Source organism: Pezoporus wallicus, unplaced genomic scaffold (assembly GCF_028554395.1).
Source record: "Pezoporus wallicus isolate ANWC-B61680 ecotype Strahan unplaced genomic scaffold, APGP_CSIRO_Pwel_v1 contig_14027, whole genome shotgun sequence".
Lineage (NCBI taxonomy): Eukaryota > Metazoa > Chordata > Aves > Psittaciformes > Psittacidae > Pezoporus > Pezoporus wallicus.
In genome coordinates, this window is record NW_026640337.1 from 133,441 (window position 1) to 154,452 (window position 21,012).

Below are 21,012 nucleotides of genomic sequence, written 5' to 3' on the forward strand. Positions count from 1 at the left end.
GTGTTGCTCTCTCCTTCTGCATGGTTTAAAACCAGCCAAAGCCTTTAGATGCTCTAAAACCAAGCACAGCACCCAGTGGAGGGATTTGCCTTGAAATCCTGTCCTGTTTTCCTGCCCCTGGCTGTGGTTATTCCTGTCTATCACACCCTATAAACCATCCACCAAGGCTGAGCTAAAACTATTTTTCTGTTCAGTGGAATTTTCAGCACTTAAATTCCTTTTGTTGGCAATGATGGAGAATGAGGGACAGCAGAACTGCCACCTGAAACCTTGGGACTTGCTTCTGGGCTCACCTTTTAGAGTCTCCATTCTCATGCTGGTTGTTCCTTATTTTCCAACAGTTTTGAGCAACTTTTCCGTGGTACAGCTGAACTTTTTCACTTGGTCATTGAGAAGAAAAGGACTTGAGAAATTTGAAACATAAGTTGGGATAAAGCCTTTATTTGACCAGTAATTTTGAATGATCCTGTACTTCTATCTAGTGGTTTCATTGACTTAATTTCCCTTAACTTATGTACTCTTTTGTTCATGGATTAATCTGTTTGTGGGACAGAAGGTTTTATCAATTGTTTTCCATACTGTACAGTATATGGTTCAACATTTTGTATATTTAGTGTGGTTTTAAGTTATTGATTTGTTTTATATCAAATAATTTATTTTTCAGGTACCATTTTCATTTAAGCTTTGTTTTTACATGGGTTTCTTTTAAATAAAGTATGACACTGCTTTCCAAATGTCTCAAATGAACTTGAATCCCATTGTGTTATTTTGAGACGACTTTCTGTAAATTAACTTTATTTTAGAAATACCTGCAAAAAATGGACCAAGTTCATCCTTGGGTTGGAAATTTTCTGCAATTTGGAAAGAAAACCAGGAATTTTCATACTGAAACAGTTCAAAGGTTTGTTGGATGAAGCAGCAGCTTTGTAGAAGCCTGTGGATGGAATGAGGAGCGTTGTTTTCTAGTTGGTCTTTTCAGAAGTAAAGGAAGCAACACCAGGAGGTTCAGGCTAGTATTAATCCTGGAAGGTTCAGGCAATAGAGCAAGGGAATTCTGGACTTCTGCCACATGCTCAGTTCTGGTTTTGTTGTGTACATGTTAGGAACATGATGTTTTGAAGTGATCCATGGTGGAAGGTGGTGTGCTTCAAAATAGAATTAGGCTGTTACTGAATTGTTCATACTCTGTTTTTTCTTTCCCGCAGGAATTGGATGATTATTGTGAAATGTGACATTCTTTTCCGAGCTGGGTTCATGCATAGATTCAAGCTTGCTCCACTAAAGATTCGGTTACTTATAGCCTGGTCAGAAAGGTGGAATTCAAAGGCAGCGCATGATTTCCTTTCTATTTTTCAGGAAAACCAAGTGTTCTCTCAATCTCCTGGCATCCATCCTGATTAAACCAAAGCCCAGCTCCATGATTACCCAGAAATGTGTGCTGAAACTTGAAGGGAGCTCTTGAGGGCAGCGATCTGTCAGTGTGAGGTCAGGCTCGGAGCTGGGCTGTCACCATACATCTGAAGCACTGGCTCTGGGTTTTATCTTAATGAATAATCTGTGAAAAGGGATGGGAAGTAAGACTGAGTGTCTCATGTGTGGTGACGTGGGGCAGATGCTCCCTCAGCTTGGGCATCTCCATGCAGTGCAAAACTAGATTTCCAGTTATTTCTTGCTGTGGGAATTGCTCAGTCCAGCCCTGTTCACCAAGCTGGAATTATCCCTTGTGCTAATCTGGTAAGGAACAGAAGGGGGTGTTTTCTGTTACTGTCAGTATAACAACAGGTTGTTGGATCTGCAGCATCATCGGAATCAGGAATGCTCCATCACCAGTGCAGAACTTTAGACCTTTCCTGGATTGTCCTTTGGATGGAGCCAGACAACTCCTATGTTCTTACTCTCAACCAGATGTTACTCCCGTATGTTCACTCCACACAGGTTCATTCTCAACACCGTTGTCTTTTCCAGGTTTTTTGATGAGGGAAAACATGTATTAATCACCAAAAAGCTTCAAGGATGGGCCCCTCTCAGCAATGGCTGATTTTATCAGAAGCAACACAAAAACCTAGCGTAGCCCCATTAACTTTGAGGGGGAGGTCCTGTGACTGCAGAATTCCCAGTGGACTCTCTGGCTTTAGACTCTTCCCCCACTTGCTGTGCTGGGGGCACTGCTGGAGTATCCTGCTGTTAAACTTCACCCCCTTCAGTTCAGAATGGGGGGGAGGGGAAAAATGGGAGTGTTCCATCTCACTGGAATGTTGGGAAACAAGGTGGGGGGAAAATCCTGTCTTTGTATTTTATTCTATCTAAGGAAAAGAAACATGGGAAAATGAGAGTGTAAGGAATGTCCTTCTGGCTCATGTTATAGTTGTTTAGCTCAGGGGTTTGTCTCCAGCAGAGCAGGAGAAGCTGTTCAAGGAAAACACATCCAGCCTGTCCCCATCCCACCGTCCCTTCCTCATTCCATCACTTCCCCTCCTGCCTCCCCAGCACGCAGCAGTGGGGTGTTGAGGGGGCCCTGCCTGTTACTGGTTATCTCCTTCCCTTTTGCTGCTTGAGTTTTGAATCCACCTTTCTTTTCCTTAAACTATCTTCTGCTTCCAGCACTTTCTGGCAGCAGGAGGCTGGGAGGAAAAGTGGGATGTTTCGAGTAACTTCTTAGTGTGTGTGTGCGTGTATTCCCACGCAGGTGAATGCAGGTGAATACAGGTCCCTGTGTCACTCTGCGTTATTTTTCAAGAATTTATGGATAGAAGCAGTGAATTTAGCCAAATGGGAACCTGAAGCTGGTCTCTCGGAGCAGAGCTTTCACTGACATCCCTTTGGCAGCTGGTTTCCTTGCAACAAAATCTGTCACAGAAAAATAGAGATTTTACTTGTTTGACTTCTAAGCATAAAGCTTTAAGTGTTGAACTGTTTCATTTGGATTGACTTCTCTCTGCAGAGCTGGAGCACCTGGTAAATAGCACGTCTGCAACTTAAGCTGAGGCTTGCAAGGAACTTCACTGAGTTTAATAAAAGTTAGTCTGGGGCTTCCTGGTGGAGGTGGCAGTGGAGCTCTTCAACAAACTTACCTGCAGTTCTGTTTGAAGGTGTTGGAGCAGATTCTGTCCCCAAGCCCAGCCTGGGCGTGTGCCAAAGAAAGATGATAAAAGAGAGCAGAGCAGAAATGGTTTGGTTGTAGGAGCAGTGTTGAGTCCTGGGCCTCGGGGGGCACGGATGGGGCACGCGCTCGTGCTCGTGGGATTTCAGGGCTATGCTGGAGCCTGGGACCAGCCACGGTAAGTGAGCTCCAGAATCCTGGCATGGGCGGGTTTGGGCTCAGACAGGCCAGGCTTGCTCAGCTTGGGCTGAAGCACTTGTGACCCTGCTCCTGCTCCTTCAGCTCCAACCCCTGCCAGGGCAGGGACCCCTTCCATAGAGCAGCTTGCTCCAAGCCCCTGTGTCCAACCTGGCCTTGAACACTGCCAGGGATGGGGCAGCCACAGCTTCTCTGGGCACCCTGTGCCAGCGCCTCAGGACCCTCACAGGGAAGAGCTTCTGCCTGAGAGCTCATCTCAGTCTCCCCTCTGGCAGGTTAAAGCCATTCCCCTTGGCCTGTCCCTACAGGCCCTTGTCCAAAGCCCCTCTCCAGGTTTCTTCTTCCTTCTTCTTTGCTTCTTCCAAGAGCCAGCGTGTACGTACACATTTATATGTGCATACATACACACGTAATACCGGTGTGTTTGCACATGTATTAAACTGTATACTGTATTTATAGTTTGTTTAGAATACACGTATTTATCTCTTAATTGTATGGTTTAGTGTGTATCAGTTTTATGTGCACATCTGTGCTATTCTACATGCCCACACACCACAGAAGTAATTCATACAAAGATGTATATCCTTAGGAACGCAGGTTAGAGGAAAGGGTAGTTAACAATAGTATAATAGCGGTGTGATGAGCTTCAGGAAATGACCCTCAGCTGGGTAAAACGTCAGCATCCAAACTTTTCTGAAGTTTCTCTTTAAGTAACTCCAGAAAATGGCCACATCTCTGTATTGGATCTCAGTTATGATCAGCAGTGGTTCTGGAATGCTCCATGTCATACTTTGCAGGAAGCACCTCCCCATTCAGTGTCCCATGAGACGAAATGCTGTCCCTTTGGGAGTCAGAAATGACTTTCAGTTTGGTTTAAGTTGCCCTTACTCTGCTTTTTCCCCTTCCTGTTTTTACCATATTTTATGGGCCTTAATGTTCTAATCCTTTCTCACTGCAGGCATGGAGGAAGGAAGAAAACCCAGCTCCAAGGAGGACTGTGAAGGTAGTGCAATGGCAGGACTGGCGGCACAATGCCAAGGCACACGGCGCGCGTGCCTGGGGTGCACCCTGGGCCCTATCCCTGGATTCCAGGACGGACATCCTGGCTGCTTGAGCTGCCTTAGATAAAACCTGTTGAAGCCTTGCCCAAGTGTCTTAAGTGCTTCTTTTCTGACCAGGCGCAGTTAAGGGTTGAGGTAGGAGATACTTGCATGGCTTTGCCTTCTTCAGTCACTCGGCTCACGAGGGCTCACACCAGGGATTGTATCATAGGATCCCAGCCTGGTTTGGGTTGGAAGGGACCTTAAAGCTCATCAGGCTCCAGCCCCTGCCACAGGCAGGGACCCCTTCCACTGGAGCAGCTTGCTCCAAGCCCTGTCCAACCTGGCCTTGAGCACTGTTTTAAGGCTGTGATTTTAAGGCTGTAATTGGAATTTGGACTTGGGGGCAGATCCATAGCTGGGAAAATCAGCATGGTTGCAATTGGGCCTGGTCAGTGTAAGAAGACAGCCAGTAGAGGCACAACTAGTCCTTCCACCCCTGCCATTAAATGATTCCCACTGTCCATGCCAAAGGTGGAACGTTTCAACCAGCTGAAAATGCAGGATTTTGAGCTCCAGACGATTTCCTTCATTTCAGTTTATAGCTGAGAACCCAGGAATGAAATAAAAAAACAATGGTTAGAAAAGAAATATCTCTACTAAAGCAAAGCAGGAGGTGGCTTCGGGTGCAGGGGTTGCTCTGTGGGTGCTGCTGCAGAGTCCTGTGGTCTTCAAAGAATAGAGAAGGTTTTTCCCACTTGTGCCAAGTAAGGCCTTTGTCTTGCAGAGCATCCACACGGGGCATTCACCATGTCCGTGGTTAGCGCCAGGATCCCGTTCCCAGGTGCAGGAATGCTGCGATCTACACCTGGCAGATGTTATAATGAACTCCTGTCTGACCGAACAAGCTTTCTTCCATCACTTCAATCACGTTGTCTTTGGGCTGCGGGTGTGAGGCCTCCCCAGAAGGGAGCTTGGCTGTGCTGCTTCCTGGATCCTGCTGAAAAAGGAAAAACCACCGTTGAATTTCTTAGGGCAGAACATGGGTTGTGTCTGCGGGGTCATCCTGTGCTCCCCTGCGAGCCCAGGCAAGCACACGTACCACAGGAGCCTTTGGAGTGAAGTCCTTTTCACAGACGTGTGCTATGATGCCAGCAGCCAGAGCATCACCAAGGACATTGGTCATCGTCCGAAATCGATCCCTAGGTAAGAGAGAGCCGTGAGGATGCCTTTGGTGATGGTGCTGGGCACCCAGTGCTGCTCAGAGGTGGAACCCACCTCGTGTTGCAGGAGTGGAACTTTCACCTGAGAAATTAAACTTCCTTTTCATGTGAAAGAGAGAGAAAAGCAGCCAGGAGAGTTGACGCTGTTCCCTCTCTGCCCAGGGCGGAGGCACAAAGCTTTGTGAAGCTCAGAGCACCGACCCGCGTGTCCGTCAGCTTCAGATGCAGCACCACGAGCTGGCACTTCCCACCCACCGCCGGCACTGCGCTGGGAGTCACTTACAGAGCCCAGTCCACTGCAATGATGAGAGTGATGTCGTCTGTGGGCAGCCCAACCGAAGTGAGCACGATGACCATGGTGACGAGTCCGGACTGGGGGATCCCGGCTGCCCCTATGCTGGCTGCTGTAGCTGTGATGCTGCAAAAAGAAGGTGGCCATGCAGATAGTGTGGGGCTGGGGGGAAAGGCAAAGTGTGTTTGAATGGCAAAGGAAGTTATTCCTCTATGGAAGGATATTCTGCTCCCAAAGGGGAGAGAAAAGAGAAAGCTCCTCCAGCTCCAGCCCCTGCCAGGGCAGGGACCCCTTCCATAGAGCAGCTTGCTCCAAGCCCCTTGAACACTGCCAGGGATGGGGCAGCCACAGCTGCTCTGGGCACCCTGTGCCAGCCCCTCAGCACCCTCACAGGGAAGAGCTTCTGCCTAAGAGCTCATCTCAGTCTCCCCTCTGGCAGGTTAAAGCCATTCGCCTTGGCCTGTCCCTACAGGCAGCTCTAGTCGTGCTGCCTGTTTGCAGCCTGCATTTTACCTACAGGCAAAGTCTTTGATTCTGCAGCAAATTCTGTGGGTGCAGAGCCCAGCCCTGCTGCTGCACGCTGCAGCCTTCCCTACTCCGCAGCTTCCCAGCAATGTTCACTCTGAGCAGTAGCAAGGTCTCTGCTGAGAGGTTGTTATAAAGCCTAAAGAGATGAATGGAGAAGTAATTCAGCTGCTGCACATTTACCTGATAGTTATAATTTGTCCCAAATCCAAGTCATATTCATTGACCTGGGCAATAAAGATTGCAGCGACTGCTTCGTACAGCGCGGTGCCATCCATGTTGATGGTGGCACCGACGGGGAGGACGAAGCGTGCCACACGTCGATCTATTCCATTGTTCTCCAGGAGACACTTCAGGGTGATGGGCAAGGTTGCAGAGCTGCAGAACAAGAGATGATTGTGATTCTTTTTGTTTCCTGCAGCCCCTTTAGGCACTGGAGCTGCTCTAAGAGCTCCCCTCCAGGACCTTTCTCTTCTCTAGGCTGCCCCAGCCCAGCTCTCTCAGCCTGGCTCCAGAGCAGTGTCATTGCAGTGATGAAGGCGTCGCTCTCAGAACAGCAGAGGGGGATGGTTACAGCTTGGTTGGACATCCCTGGTGCCCACATTACCCACGGGAGTGCTTGGGGGGCACAACCCCAGATGCTGTTCTCGGGATTATGGGAAGAAGCATTTGAGAGACCAGGAAACCCTTTGCCTTGTGAAATGGTTCCTAAGCAGATGTCTGCAGCTATGTGTCCGCCAGGAAGGGCAGAGGTGTCTCATGTGGAGTTTCTTCTTTTAAAGAATGTTTTGAAGATTGAAAATAAAGCAGATAATATCAAATTTTAAAATCTTCTCAGACAAAGCTTTTCCTTGGAGGAGCTTTGGGATGCACAGGCCTTGAGTTAAGGTTTTTGGTGTTCAGAGGAGCTTTTGATGTTTCCAGTTCAAACCCAAGCCCATAACCCCACACTGGTTTATAAAGCACTTCCAAGTCCCTATTTTGAATCCTTTGAAAGGAAAGTGACTGCAGCAATTCCAGTAAGCTCACACAGACACAAACGCTGCTGGTTTGCTTGGGGAACACCCCATGAGAGGAGTGGCTGGGTCTGAAGATGCCCTAAGGCTCATCCTGCTGGGGACCAGTGCTGAGCATCCCGCTTCCCACTGAAACTGGGAACATTCTCATGTCAAATAGTGCTGGAGCATAACTGTGCTTTCTCTGGATTATTCCTGCTTTCCCCCAGCCCCCCCGGCCATGCACACATCCTCTCCCTCCACCAAACCTGATGCCTCCTCAGGTGCATCAGCGTGTTTCAGCCACGTTTTCGTACCTGGAGGAGGTAGCTAAGGCGATGAGCAGAGCCTGCAGCATCCCCTGCATGAAAGCAAAGGGGTTTTTCTTGGTGATGAGCACAAAAAGCAGAGGCAAGATAACGAGTCCGTGGATGGCCAGTCCTGACACCACCGTAATGACGTAAAGCCCCAGCTTCTGGCCTATAACTGATGGGTCTTCCATCTCCAGGATCTTTCCAGCAATGAGAAACACGATGCCGAAGGGGAAGTACCTGCAAAGAATAAACATAAACGATGATTTGTGAGGCTGAGCAGTGATCAAAGCACTCCACAGCCATCACTGCGGTGTCTGGTACCATGGGGTGCAGTCAGACCAAGATCACCCCAGTGCTCACAACACACTTGGAGCTCTGTGGTCAGCGTTCCCATGAGGCAGGGGGTAAGGGAACAACTTAAGGGATGGAAATCAGATTTACCAAACTGCCATGGAGACGATCTTCATAACGGCCTCGTTCAGGCACTGGCACACGTTCACCAGCGGTGCTCCCCGCTCGCCCATTCTTCCCAGGAGCAGTCCTGCAACCAAGCACATGGATGTGGTAACAGAATCCTGGGAGCAGCCTGAGTCGTGCCAAGTGCCTCGAGGCTCTGGTGGTCACAGAATGGGTTCCACTGAGAGCCTGGTGGGGTTACGTATAGGTGAGGATGTGGTGACGAGTTGCAGCCCTGTCCTTGCTCTGGAGTGAAAAGAGTCAGACACCATGGCTGCCACTTCGATGAACACTCAAAAGTGTGCAGATTTGCCCAAACCCTCCAGTTCTGGGTTTTATTATCGCAGAATCCCAGCCTGGTTTGTGATGGAAAGGACCTTAAAGCTCCTCCAGCGCCAACCCCTGCCAGGGCAGGGACCCCTTCCACAGAGCAGCTTGCTCCAAGCCCCTGTGTCCAGCCTGGCCTTGAGCACTGCCAGGGATGGGGCAGCCACAGCTTCTCTGGGCACCCTGTGCCAGCGCCTCAGCACCCTCACAGGGAAGAGCTTCTGCCTCAGAGCTCATCTCAGTCTCCCCTCGGGCAGGTTAAAGCCATTCCCCTTGGCCTGTCCCTACAGGGACCTTGTCCTTGTCCAAAGCCCCTCCATCCTGTGCAGGACCCAGGGAGTGCATATGGGAGGCCGGGGCTGACTCAGGTGATCTCCCACTGTGTCCCAAGCCGGTGCTGATCCTCCCTCCCACGCTGGCAGGGTGCTGGGTGATAATCTCGGAACACAAAAGCCCGTTCTCCCCATTTGGCTGGGCTGGAGCTGGGCACGTGTCCTGCAAGCAGGAGCTCAGCAGGTTCCCCAGGTGTCCCTGGTGAGCAGATGGTGCTGCCAAGGGGACAGGGTCCTGCTGTAGACATCTCCTCTCCTGCAGGGTCTCTCAGCGGGTCTGCCTTTGCCCTGTCTCACTGTGGCTGTCTCCTCCTGGCACTCCCTGTAGCGTAGCCTTTACAACCAGACACTCCCCAGCTCCAGTGGCTCCAGCACTGCCTCCACTGCCTCCACCCCTCAAATCCTCTAATTGGCTTCTTGGTTCCTCATACTCTAAATTCAAGCTCCTCGCTCTCACCTCTTAATCTGCAGGTAATCCTGTCCCCATGCTTGCCTCATCTCCTCCTACTCTTTCCCCTCCTGATTCCTCTCTTTCACACTCATTGTCCTTACGCTTCAGGTTTCTCCTTCCCATGACTTTCTCCCCCGTAAACCTTCCTGCCTCTCCCTTGCACACAGAATTATGAAATGGTTTGGGTTGGAAGGGACCTTAAAGCTCCTCCAGTTCCAACCCCTGCCACAGGCAGGGACACCTTCCATAGAGCAGCTTGCTCCAAGCCCCTGTGTCCAACCTGGCCTTGAGCACTGCCAGGGATGGGGCAGCCACAGCTTCTCTGGGCACCCTGTGCCAGCGCCTCAGCACCCTCCCAGGGAAGAGCTTCTGCCTCAGAGCTCATCTCAGTCTCCCCTCTGGCAGGTTAAAGCCATTCCCCTTGGCCTGTCCCTACAGGCCCTTGTCCAAAGCCCCTCTCCAGGTTTCCTGCAGCCCCTTTAGGTACTGGAGCTGCTCTCAGGTCTCCCCAGAGAATGGAAAACTGGGGGAGGAAACGTCCCCATCCCTGCTGGGTTGGTACCGATTGTCGCTGAGAAGATGACGATTCCCAGGACGTTCATCTCGTTGCTGGTCCCGGGCAGGGTCCTGTAGGTCATCTCAGGAGATGGGGTCAGCTCCAGGAACACGGGCCGATGGATTTCAGGATTTTCGTCATCAGGTGCAAAGTAGATAAAACTGAGAGTTTTCCCCGGGACCTTTGGAATGCCAGGAGACTTCACCACCGGGACCAGAACCGTTCGATACTGCGACAGAAGCAAAGCAGGGAGGTCAGGGTCCTCTTGGCTTCATCCTGCTCTGACAACAGAGGCAAAGCCACCACCATGACGGGTGCAGAAGGGAAGAAGCAGGAGAAGGGGAAGGGGAAAGAGAAGGGGGAAGAGAAAGGGAAGGGGAAGGTGAAAGGGAAAGGGAAACAGGAAGGGGAAGGGAACTTACTTGCTGGAATGAAGCTTCAACAAGGTTAGAAGGAAACATGTTTCTGTAAGAGAGCAATGGCACAGGGGTTAAAGCACATCTTGAGAGCACAGGAAACAACGTGGGGAGCGCCTCTGGTGGGCGCGAGGCCAAAAGGACCGTGACAGCCGCCACCAGCGTGGTGTGAGCCGAGGGCAAAGAGAGGTGCTGGTGCCTGTCAGCGTGGCACGCGGTTCTGCTTCCCTGGAGGTCTCAGTATCCCCAGGAGCCTCATGGGGACATCTCATCTGTGAAATGCCATCCTCAACCTGCCCCTGCTGACAGCCTGCCTCGTACCTGATTAAATCCAGCAGCGCATCCGCGGAGCTGAGCACCGCCTTCCCCACCGAGTACTTGTCCTTCTGGGCAGCTGCGCCCGGGTGGATGCTGACCACGAGGATGATCCCCACAGTCACTGCCATGAAGGTTGTCCACAGGTAGTAGGTGATGGTGAGCACCCCCATCTTCCCACAGGCCTTGGTGTCCATGGTGGCCAGCCCGGACATGAGGCTGCACCAGAGGAGATCACGGTCAGTGCCTGCTCCAAAACTGCACAAGATGCAGCTGATGGGAGACATCTTCAGAGAGTTTTGAACCAATGCTTAAGGGCATCACTGAGCTCTTGCACGTTCGAGTGCCAGGTTGTGGCAACCCAGGTTAAGCTGCAAAGGGGAGGAGATGCCTCTCCAATCCCTCTTCTAGGCTTGGCCGTATTTTCTGTTATCTCCAAGGGGAAAAGAAGGAAATATTCCTGGTGTATTTTGTTGGTAAATAACTAATGCTGCTCTTTTGATTGTGACACCGTTCTTTAAGTATCTGATGCCCTGTGCTGCTGCTGAGCGTCACTGGGAGCAGTGAAGAGAGGTCTCAGCAGGGTTTCTAACATCCTGGTGGGGGTGGACCCTGCTCCCCCAGGGGGAGAGCTGCTGGTTCAGATTTCATGGACACAGAAGCTTTCCTAAGCAGCCCATAAACTACTGTTAAACAAAACTGGACTAAAAATAGAGAGGGTTCTACAGGAGAGCTGCTGGTGGTGATGCTTCCTCAATCTGCCACTGTCATGGGGGACACCAAGCCAGGGTTGCTGGGGCTATCCTCACCCCAGGCCATTTTGGGGTGATGTCACAGAATCCCAGACTGGTTTGGGTTGGAAGGGACCTTAAAGCTCCTCCAGCTCCAACCCCTGCCAGGGCAGGGACCCCTTCCACTGGAGCAGCTTGCTCCAAGCCCCTGTGTCCAACCTGGCCTTGAGCACTGCCAGGGATGGTGCAGACACAGCTCCTCTGGGCACCCTGTTCCTCATCAGGAGATCATGGGGTGATCTCCTCAATGTGATGGAGAGGTGGTATTTTAGAAGCAGAAGATGGTGTCTTACCTAGAGGTGATCAAGGGCAGGATCAGCATCTTCAACATCCTCATAAGGAGCTCTCCAGGAAAGGAGAAATACTGCTTCTCCTGCACATAAAGCAGAGCTGTTGTGTCAGATGAGAGCTGAGAAGTGGATGCTGATTGCAGGTTAAGGGCTCAAACCTGATAAATTCACCTTTTTCCCCAAAAGACCCAGCTCTGAGCTTGGTTCTAATATGGCAGCTATCTGCCCATCAATCCATCCATCATCCATCCATCCTTCCACCATCTCATCCCTCCATCCATCCATCCATCCATCCATCATCCATCCATCCATCCATCCATCCACCATCCATCCCTCCATCACTGCCGCTGTAAAGGTGTCAGGGATGGACCTGAGATGGCCTCAAGTCAAGCAGGTACTTTGGGTTACTCTGAAGCAATCAACCCCATGGAGCTTTGGGGGGCTGCCCAGGCAAACCATGCTGGTGCAGGGGGTGCGAGGAGCAGTGACTTGAGCAGCATCTCTTTTCCCAGCGGGTTTCTCAGCTTCCTGACCCTTTCCCATCATGGCTGTTGGGGACCACGTGCAGGGCTGTGGCAGGAGGATGGTATGGGGCTGGGGCAGAGGGCGGATGGGCTCGGCGCACGGCAGGACAAGGGCAGGAGCCCCGCGGCTCGGGGGTGGGTGACTGCTCTCGCCATCTGCACCGGGGTGCAGGGGATTACAGCAGCATCAGTGCAGTACCGAGCTCCCCTGCTGCGGGCGGCTGATGCTGGAGGTGTAATTGAAGTGACAGGACCCTGCTAAACCCCAGCGGGTGACGTGGGGTGCTGCAGGGCCAGATGAGCTCTCCCTGAGGCCTGGCTGAAGATCAGGGCTGAGCCTCTGCCAAGCCACCCAATGTCATTGAACCGCCTGGGTTTTGGCCCGGTGATGTTGAACAGCTCCTAGAAAGCGCTGAGCAAACACCTTTTAGGTGCATTTTCTTCACTGCCTTGGTCTCCGGGGGTGCTCAGGGGAAGGTGACCCCTCCCCCCCCCCCTTCCCCCGGCTCTCCACTACCCCCTATTTATTGGCTGGGTCATCTCCAGAGGGAAGAAACGTGCTTTGGTTGAGCATCTGCACAGCTGGGGAGAGTGGAGCCCTCAGACCCCAGCACTGCTGTTTGTGTTACGGAGCATCCATTCCCTCCTTTCCCATCCCCATCCCCATCCCACCTGGAGGTTCCTGCAGCCCCTTAGGGTCCATCCCACAGCCTCTGCTCCCAGCGGAGGGATGCAGGATTTCTTCTGCAGCGTTGGTGTTTGATGGCAGCTTTTGGGTCACAAAATAACCCGAAGAAAAGCCATTGGGAGAAACCTGCCCAGAGAAGCAGGTTTCTTGGGCAGGAGCCTTTGCTTCTGGGCTGTGCCCATCTGGGGCCATCGATGCTGATGTGCTGCCAGCACCGGGGCTGGTTGCCCCACCTGCCCTGCTCCATCCTGCTCACTCCCATCCCCATCCTGGTCACACTTACCAGCTCCGTCAGCTCCAGTGCTCGCAGCAGGAACCCCAGGAGGCAGCCGGTGACAACCGACAGCATGGAGAGCGTCAGGAGGCCATTTCTCTGCCAGAAAGCCCGTGCCCACTTCCAGACCCGCAGGAAGGCCGTGGACAGCGAGTCCAGCAAAGCTCTCCTGACCTGCTCCCACATGGTCACCCTCAGCTGCCCAGGCAAAGCCCCTCAGAGCAGCTCCTGGCCCTGCTCATCGTGCCGGCACCACCACGCTGCCAGACCCTGGCCCCTCACCCAGAGCTGAGCACACCGGAGGCTAATCCCAGGCACCAAAAGCTCCAGGGCTCTTTGGGAGCCTTTCCCATAATGGAAAGTGACGTCTTCAATGGTTAATCTGGGCTTGGCATCCGGCCGTGCCAGTGCTGAACCCTCCACCCCCACCAGGACCAGGCTGCGCGCTGCAGGCTGGGAGCAGGGATTCAGCCCGAGCACCTTTCCCATCACAGTTCCCGATCCAAAAGGATCACCTCCTGCCCCACATCTGTTAAGGGCTTCATGAGAACAAAGCTTGCAGAGGAAGACTGTTTCCCAGGAACTGGAGAATGTCCAGTGGGGAATTTTGCCAGTGACACTGAGCTGTGTGGTGCAGTTGATGTGCTGGAAGGGATGGGATACAGAGGGACCTGGACAGGCTGGAGAGGGGGGACCATGGGACCCTCATGGAGCTCAACAAGGCCAAGTGCAACTTCCTGCCCCGGGGTTGGGGCAGTCCCCAGCACAAACACAGGCTGGGGGAGAGGAATCTCTCCAGGGCAGGACAGCAGCTGAAGGATGGGGGGGTGGGCTCAGGGATACAGCGCTGTTCCCAGCTGAGGATGCTCTGGGAATGGGAAACATGAAAACCTCTCTGAACCAAAACTTCTCTGCCCAGATTTTAAACACACCCCCCCCAATAAGACCACAAGCCCATCTCATACTGTTGCCATATTTTACACAGACAAAACAAAGCCACAGAGAAGGTGTGACCTGGATCACATTTTGACCCTTGGGGAGGTCTCTGTCGGTGGTGTCTTGTACCTTTGGTTTTAGCCATGGATCCTCACCCTGCCAGATAAAACATTTGCTCCTCAGTACAGCTGAAATACAGTTGTTTCTATTCAGCTCCATCTGTGAGCCAGGGGATGGAATGTGCATGCTGGGAGTGAGAAACCGTTTGGGAAAGGGTGTCCCTGAGTTGTCCAGGGGACCAGGGACGTCTCAGAGAGCCCCGTGGGGCTGGCAGCAGGGGGAGGGAGCAAGCTGAGAAGGAAAAGGGTGAGGGGAAGTCCAAAGCATTGTGAACAGGGGAACACGGGGACTTGTGGGGAACTAAGAGCAAGGGAGGGATGTCCCAGAGAGGGAATCACAGAGCGGGAAAGGAGAGAGGGAAAGTGGCGAAACGGCAAGAGGGCAGGAGGGGAGGCCCCAGTGCTGCTGTGGGGCTCACTGCTTGGTGAAGGGGCTACAGCAGCAGCTCCCTCCATGCCTACCGTAAATCTCGACATCGTCATAGATGTCAGTGTCCCTGCAAGGAAAGACAAGGGTGCTGTGAGCCAAGGCAAGGGCCAGCTCCTGCTCCACACGTGTCCCGCCTCTCCTAACGGATCCCTTCACCTCTTCCCAGCCTTGGGCTCTCCCCACAGAGATGGGATCCTCTGGCATGGGGTAAGCACGGCTCTGGCTCCTCTCCCGTTGTGCATGGGTGGTGAACCTCACCAGAAACAGCAGGTTCCCAGCCCAGGGTAAGTGTCTGATGCTACACTTATGGTAACTGCCTGGGTTGGATGGTTTTGAGTTGGCAGCCCATGGCCAGGGCTGGTTTGGTGCTGGGGACCCATTGGGCAATTGCTAGAGCTCATGGAGGGAGGAGAAAGGGCTGGGGAAGGGGTACTCACAGGTGTAGCATCACGGTCCGGGGCACATAGCCATCTGCAACAGTGAGGAAAAGCACTTCAGGTTGTGCCAGGAGTTGGGGCATGAGTGGGGACACACCCCAGGACCTGCCCCTGCACAGGACAGAGTTTAGCAACGTCTTGCATCCCATGGGAGAGCCTGGGACAAGGAAGAGCTTGGCTCTTGGAAGCTGGACCCCTGGGAGGAACCTGCTGGAGGCAATGCAAGGGAATGAACCTGCCAGGCTGGGTGGCAGCTGGCTGGGAAGAGCCTGATCCCAGTCTCTCTGCTGATGGGATCTGCAGCCCATTTCACCTGAGCATCATAGAACCATAGAATCTGGCCTTGAACACTGCCAGGGATGGGGCAGCCACAGCTTCTCTGGGCACCCTGTGCCAGCGCCTCAGCACCCTCACAGGGAAGAGCTTCTTCCTTATATCTAACATGAACTTCCCCTGTTTAAGTACAAGGCATTACCCCTTGTCCTGTCGCTACAGTCCAGTGCAAACGTGGCTTGTGGAGCCCATGCCTACTGCAAAGCCAGGCTGGTGGCCAAGAGACTGTGGGAAGTGCTTTTAGCAGAGGGAGACAAGAAGCCTGGCTAGCAGCTGGAATGCTGGCACCAGGCAGGAAGAAGAGTAGGATGTTTTGCAAAGAGAAGTGGGAGCACTGGAGAGCCAGGGTACATGCCATGGCTAAGGGCATGCTTCTGCTGTCTGCTGGTGCATGTCTGCATGAAGAAACTTGTTCCCAAAGCTGTGTGTGCTGTGATCCCCGCTAAGGCAAAGCCTCAGCCCCCACAGGCTTACACCTCCTCTGGCTGTTTCTGCAGAGGATTTGCTCCTGGTTTGTAAACTGAATAACATCAAGAATTTCTCCTCGTCTCAGTGGCAGGTTCTTCCCTCCACCCCTTTTCTCTGTCACCGCGGGGTCGACCATCATCTGAGTCAGGACACTGATGCTTCCTTCAAACTGAGACACAAAGAGCAGTGAGTGCTGCAGCTCAGCAGCTGCCCCCAGGGCAGTGTGAGCCGGGCAGCTCCATACACTCTCCCTTGGAAAAAGCAAGGCAACTCGTGTGTGGGGCTGGTCTGATCTGGGGACATTTCAGTGGGGAACAGGGAAGGTGTGAGCTGGTCTCTGTGCAGCACAGCTCCCCTGCCATTGCCTTGCTGCTCACCTTGAATTTCTTCTGAAACTCCCTGTCTGCCTTCTCTTCCTTCTTGCATTCCTTGAGTGTCATTGGCTTCATCTTCCGGGGGACCTGGGCTTCTCTGCAGAGCCATTGTGAGTCACAGGAAAGCTCAGGGGAACCCACACTCTGTTCCCTCCCTTCTCCTTCCCCTTCTCCCCCTCAGCCCCATCACATTTCCCTTCACCCACTCAGGGGCTCCGGGGCCAGGTTTAAACCAGCCACTTGTGCTCTTCACCATGGAGATTTCCATTGCAAGCCCAGCAGAGAGCATTCAACCACCAGCTTTGTCCAAGCAGCAAGGAGCCCTGGCTATTTTGGGACCCTCAGAAAGAGTAAACCCCCCTGGTTACCTCTGTGCAGCTGCCAGCAAGGCAAACCCCTTAGAGGCTCGACCAGCATCTTCACCTGTAAAAGCAAACCCTAGGAGAGGTGCTGCCATGAGGCTGCTGCAAGGTGTTAGACACCTGCTGAGACAGGACACAGGAGCCTTCTCCTCTTGGGATCAACCCCTGACTTTGCCCCCTGAGCATGGAGGGATCAGGGCTTCCCATGCCCATTTACAAGGCAGCAAAGAACCCATCAGCCTCCCATGCACAGGAGCAGTGGGCTCTGCTGCTGCCCAGGGCTTGCTGGAGTGTCGAGGCTCCCTGAGCTGCAGTGCTCACCCCACACCCTCCTGTACCCACCTCCTCTGGGGCAGGGATTTGCTGGCGGCTGGCACGTGGGGGACAGTAGAAAGCCTTGGGCTCTCCTGATGAGCCCAGCAGGCTCTACATCATCATATATCTCATCTTCACCCCTGTGAGGAGGAAGAGGGTGATTACAAAGCCCTGTTGCAGTGAGCTCAAGGGGTCAAGAGCAGGATGAAAGCTACCAGGAGGAGGCTGGGCTGCCTGTGAGTCCCAGGTCTGGGGCAGAGTGGGACAGCAGCTCTGTGCCATGTGCCAGCTTTTCCCACTGGGTTGGACAGGCTGGAAGCCACCTAGAATAAAAGTGCTGCCTTGGTCCTTACCCTGTTACACTTGAAGCATCCTGTGTTGGGAACCGTGCTGGGGCTGATGTGGCATAGCCTGGTTTGGGGTGGCCTATGGTAGAAAGAGGAACAGGAGGGAGCAGTGAGGGATTATTTCACATTCTTGCTTCAACTCTATCACCCACCCTAAACTCAGAGCCTCCCTGGGCTAGATTCAGTGCAGAAGGATGAGGAGAGCTAATACTGACTGCAATCAGGATCCAGAGAGGAGTTTTTAGATGTGTTTTTCCAATTCTTATGCCCCTAATGCTACTTTCTCCCTGGAGCAGTGATGAAAGGGGAAGGAAGAGACCAAAATGAGTATTTTGAATGTGGTGAAACCCCTGAACTTCAGACCTGTACCAGAGTCAGGGCAAATCCCAGATATCTCCATGTGCTCAGGAGCATCATTGCCCAGGACATGGCTCAGTTTTGCAGCTCCCTAAAGGAAAGGCAGAGAAGCTCTACTCTTGTGGCCGTACCCAGCTGAGCACCCCTTGGTGCCTCCGTGGCCAGATGGATGGGCATCCCACGATGTGCAGATGCACCAAACTTCTCCAGATCCACAACAGGAGGACGCCTGGGCTTGGCTGGCCTCGCTCCCAGTGCCTTGATGTGTGGCAAAGGCTTCCTCCAAGGCTGAGCTGGGTGCCCAGGCTGCACAGGAACTGCTGGAGCACCCCCTTCTTTGGCGAGCGGCCGTGCCTGCTGGGCTGAGCTTCTCCGGGGAGGATCAGACGTGCCTCCCACCTCCTTGCTCAACACATCTCCTCCTCCTGGCTTGGCAGGGGCTGGGTGGAAGCTGCCACCTTGAGCAGTGCCCTTCTTCAGCTGCACCACCCACCCCGGGGGCTCGGTGCTGGAATGAGGAGGTGAACACGGTCCCACACCTTTACTGTGTGATGGAGAAGCCCTGCTGAAGTCCACCCTCCTGCTCCAGGGGGCCTCTGGCAGGGGGGTCTGGCCTGGCTCTGTTGCAAGGGACGCTGCAGACTGGCTCTCGGGGCAGCCACCCACTATGGGAGGGTCTCTCCTGTTCCCTTGGAGCTTTGCCTGTAGGTGCCTCACCACAGCCTCTTTCCTCTCCAGATGTGTCTGCAAGCATGAAGAAAGCTCTGGTTAAAACACCAGGGAGGGAAGCGAGTCAAAAGTCTTCCTCTGGGGAATGCAGTATTTCTTCAACATGGCCTCACGCTAAGCCTTCTCCATGAAATGTGCTCAAAGTGGTCCTAGAATGTAGAATCCCAGCCTGGTTTGGGTTGGAAGGGACCTCAAAGCTCATCCAGTTCTAACCCCCTGCCATGGGCAGGGACACCTTCCACAACACTCCTTGCCCTGGTCCTGGGTCCCATGAAGTTCATGGTGAACTCAGGGCAGTGGGGCAGGAGCTGGTGGGGGAGAACACTGGGAGCCATCAGCAGGAGGAAAACGCAGGACAGTGCTGCTGACACTCAGGCTGCCAAAGGTGGGTGCAGAAAACAGCCAAGCAGCAGCAGCTCTGCCCTACTTTTGTGACCAGTGCGTTTCCTGTGCTGCTCACAGCGCATACGAGCGAACCGAGACATGCAGGCCCCAGCGCAGAGCTGCCCCAGCTTCCTGAATGACCACAAAGCACCTTTATTTCTGAAGCCTCCAGAGAAAGGCTGCCAGGAGGAGGCTGAATGAGTCTCAGAGGGTGCGAGGTTTGAGGACGGCACAAAGCTTGGCTGGGATGGGGCTGACATTTTTCCCAAGCTTCCCAGATGGACTTTACGGGAAAGGAGAGATTATCTCCCCTGTGAGGGTGCTGAGGCGCTGGCACAGGGTGCCCAGAGAAGCTGTGGCTGCCCCATCCCTGGCAGTGCTCAAGGCCAGGTTGGACACAGGGGCTTGGAGCAAGCTGCTCCAGAGCTTTAAGGTCCTTTCCAAATCAAACCAGTCTGGGATTCCATGATTCTATTCCACTGTTCTTACCCTCCTTCTCCTTTCTCCCCCACCTTGTCCACAGACACAGTGTCCCTCTGCATTGGGGCTGGCTGCCCTGCTTGCCCTTGGCAAGGTACAGGCTTTGATTTTTGAAGCTCTCCTCCTTTGGGATTTCAGTTTGGGTTCGTGCTTGCGCAATTCTTCTCTGTCACAACAGAAAGGCTCTTATGCAAAGAAGCGAGTGCAGGACTTTCAGAAATGTAGATGTACAACTGTATACACGCACCTCAGCGGTGCCACTTCCCCTCCCAGCCCTAGGCACTCACCCCAATTTCCCTGCTAAGTGCTGTAAGCAGCATTCCGGGAGTAGCCTGTGCTGCAGCAGCACAAATTCACTGTTCCAGGCACACCAGGCTCTTACCCAAAAGTGACTTCTTCCACATTCTCCAAGGAGCCACTGGGATTTTTGGCACCTGAATGATTCAGAGGTTTGTAACCAGTAGCTTTGGAGCCACTGCCCTGGCACAGAGCCCTCGGGTCACTGTGATCGACTCCAGGTTTTCCAACACATTTGGAATCTGGTGGTGCTCTGCCTCCTTCACAGATGTTTGTGTCCGCCCCAGCTTCACCCAGCCCAGGAACTGGTCAGAGACCCTGGAAGCTCCGACCAGCTCAGATGTACAATGTCCTCCTGGACTTGGTGTTCCAGGAGGAGTGAGGATCCCAACATGATCCAGCCCCTCATACGGCTCCTCCCAAAACCTTTCCAAGCAGGACACACGGCTCTGCTCCCTCTGCCCCATCCCCAGGTCCAGCACAGCCCAGCTCTGGTTCTTACTCACCATTTTCCATCAGCGGATGCTTTCCTGCGTGCTCTCCTCCTCCCTGAAGGCCACCAGAGGCACCCAAGCAGAAGGACTCACGCAAGGGGAGCCTCTCCGAGGTGCCCCTCGCCTGAAACCAGCAGCTCCTTCCTAACGGCTGGTGAGGAGCTGTGTGCAACTCCAGGAAGCCGCTGTAGCCTGACCATGAAAGAGCACGTGGAGGAGGAAGAGGAGGAGGAGCAGTTCTTGGTGCAGTTAGCTTGGGCTCTGCTGCTGTTGGGAAGCTTGAAGCCCACCAAGCCCTGCTGTGCTTAAAATCTCATCCAGAAAAGAGCCTGGGTTCACGGAGTGACTTGGATGCGAGGGATGGGCTGGGAGCACATTCTCATCTGATGGTGGCCAAAGAGAACCCCATGCAGGGCAGGTCTTCAGAGCCCCCCAGGACCTGCAGAAGGTGGAGGTGGTTCACAGGGGTTGCACAGCCAAACCAGCACAGCCCTGGACAGCCGAGCTCTGCAGGAGGGCAGGGGTGAAGGCTGCGGCTCTCCAACATACCCACATTCAAAGGACGTTTGCTCCATTGAAGAGCCAACCTCTGCTGGCAGCAGGGGAAGCACCCTGTACGGCACGGTGCCAGGCTGGGCCATCTCCGTGTTGAAATGTCCTGGTTTCACGGTTCATTGCCTCAGAGGCAGGAAAGCTCTGAGGCTGAGCGAGGCCACAGGCAGGGATGCTCTGGCTGCCCGCAGGCACCGATGTCCTTGCTCTGGGACAGCGCATCCCTCCAGCAGCGCCTGCGGATGACTGCATCAAGGACGGGGGGGAAAGCTGGGATGGACGTGCGCTGGCCAAGGGTGGCATCCCCAGGGGTCCTGCACGGGGTGGTGAGCGCCCAATGGAGGGTTTGACCCCACCCGGCACAGGTGGGATGGAGAGAGCCGTGTTCCATAGAATGGAAGAATGGTTTGGGATGAAGGGACCTTAAAGCTCCTCCAGCTCCAACCCCCTTCCACTGGAGCAGCTTGCTCCAAGCCCCTGGGTCCAACCTG

General features: G+C 53.5%; 4 protein-coding genes across 6 annotated transcripts in view; 2 read left to right on the forward strand and 2 right to left on the reverse strand.

Annotated features, from left to right (window-relative positions):
- The window catches only part of ELAVL1 (ELAV like RNA binding protein 1), a 31,037-nt gene extending 26,595 nt beyond the window's left edge, over positions 1-4,442 (forward strand). The window contains exon 6 of the mRNA XM_057418760.1: positions 4,257-4,442. Within this exon, the coding sequence (XP_057274743.1) occupies positions 4,257-4,299 (43 nt within the window). The 3' untranslated portion in view covers positions 4,300-4,442. The remainder of the gene's footprint in view (positions 1-4,256) is intronic.
- The window catches only part of RAB11B (RAB11B, member RAS oncogene family), a 125,714-nt gene that overhangs the window by 24,781 nt on the left and 79,921 nt on the right, over positions 1-21,012 (forward strand). The window lies entirely within an intron of this gene.
- Positions 4,963-13,741, reverse strand: LOC130604302 (excitatory amino acid transporter 5-like). The gene is made up of 11 exons (XM_057418727.1): positions 13,117-13,741; positions 11,625-11,704; positions 10,547-10,759; positions 10,232-10,274; positions 9,816-10,038; positions 8,129-8,228; positions 7,691-7,924; positions 6,562-6,756; positions 5,845-5,979; positions 5,441-5,540; positions 4,963-5,338 (listed from the first exon to the last, which is right to left on the reverse strand). The coding sequence occupies exons 1-11, from the start codon at positions 13,291-13,293 to the stop codon at positions 5,201-5,203; spliced, it is 1,638 nt and encodes a 545-aa protein (XP_057274710.1). The 5' UTR covers positions 13,294-13,741; the 3' UTR covers positions 4,963-5,200.
- PRAM1 (PML-RARA regulated adaptor molecule 1) lies at positions 14,067-20,297 on the reverse strand. Of its 3 annotated transcripts, none has more exons than XR_008973431.1 (10): positions 19,982-20,297; positions 17,717-18,329; positions 17,235-17,307; positions 16,909-17,021; positions 16,573-16,642; positions 16,208-16,301; positions 15,837-15,999; positions 15,030-15,236; positions 14,625-14,659; positions 14,067-14,199 (listed from the first exon to the last, which is right to left on the reverse strand). XR_008973431.1 is itself a non-coding variant. In XM_057418750.1 (10 exons), exons 1-10 carry the CDS (start codon positions 19,982-19,984, stop codon positions 14,195-14,197), a joined length of 1,203 nt encoding a protein of 400 aa, XP_057274733.1. In that variant the 5' UTR covers positions 19,985-20,297; the 3' UTR covers positions 14,067-14,194. The 3 variants fall into 3 exon arrangements, 1 of the variants encoding a protein (XP_057274733.1); XR_008973430.1 differs by having other exon boundaries at positions 15,030-15,239; XM_057418750.1 differs by having other exon boundaries at positions 15,030-15,063.

Excerpts from the sequence above, each read along its gene's own strand:
- LOC130604302 (XM_057418727.1), bottom strand. The coding sequence starts at position 13,293 with ATGTGGGAGCAGGTCAGGAGAGCTTTGCTGGACTCGCTGTCCACGGCC. Across the intron at positions 11,705-13,116 it reads CACTGGAGCTGACGGAGCTG|GAGAAGCAGTATTTCTCCTT; the intron begins GTAAGTGTGACC and ends CTTTATGTGCAG. Across the intron at positions 7,925-8,128 it reads ATCGTCTCCATGGCAGTTTG|GTACTTCCCCTTCGGCATCG; the intron begins GTAAATCTGATT and ends TATTCTTTGCAG.
- PRAM1 (XM_057418750.1), bottom strand. Across the intron at positions 16,643-16,908 it reads AAATCCCTGCCCCAGAGGAG|GGTTTGCTTTTACAGGTGAA; the intron begins GTGGGTACAGGA and ends CACCTCTCCTAG. Across the intron at positions 16,302-16,572 it reads TTGCTGGCAGCTGCACAGAG|AGAAGCCCAGGTCCCCCGGA; the intron begins GTAACCAGGGGG and ends ATGGCTCTGCAG.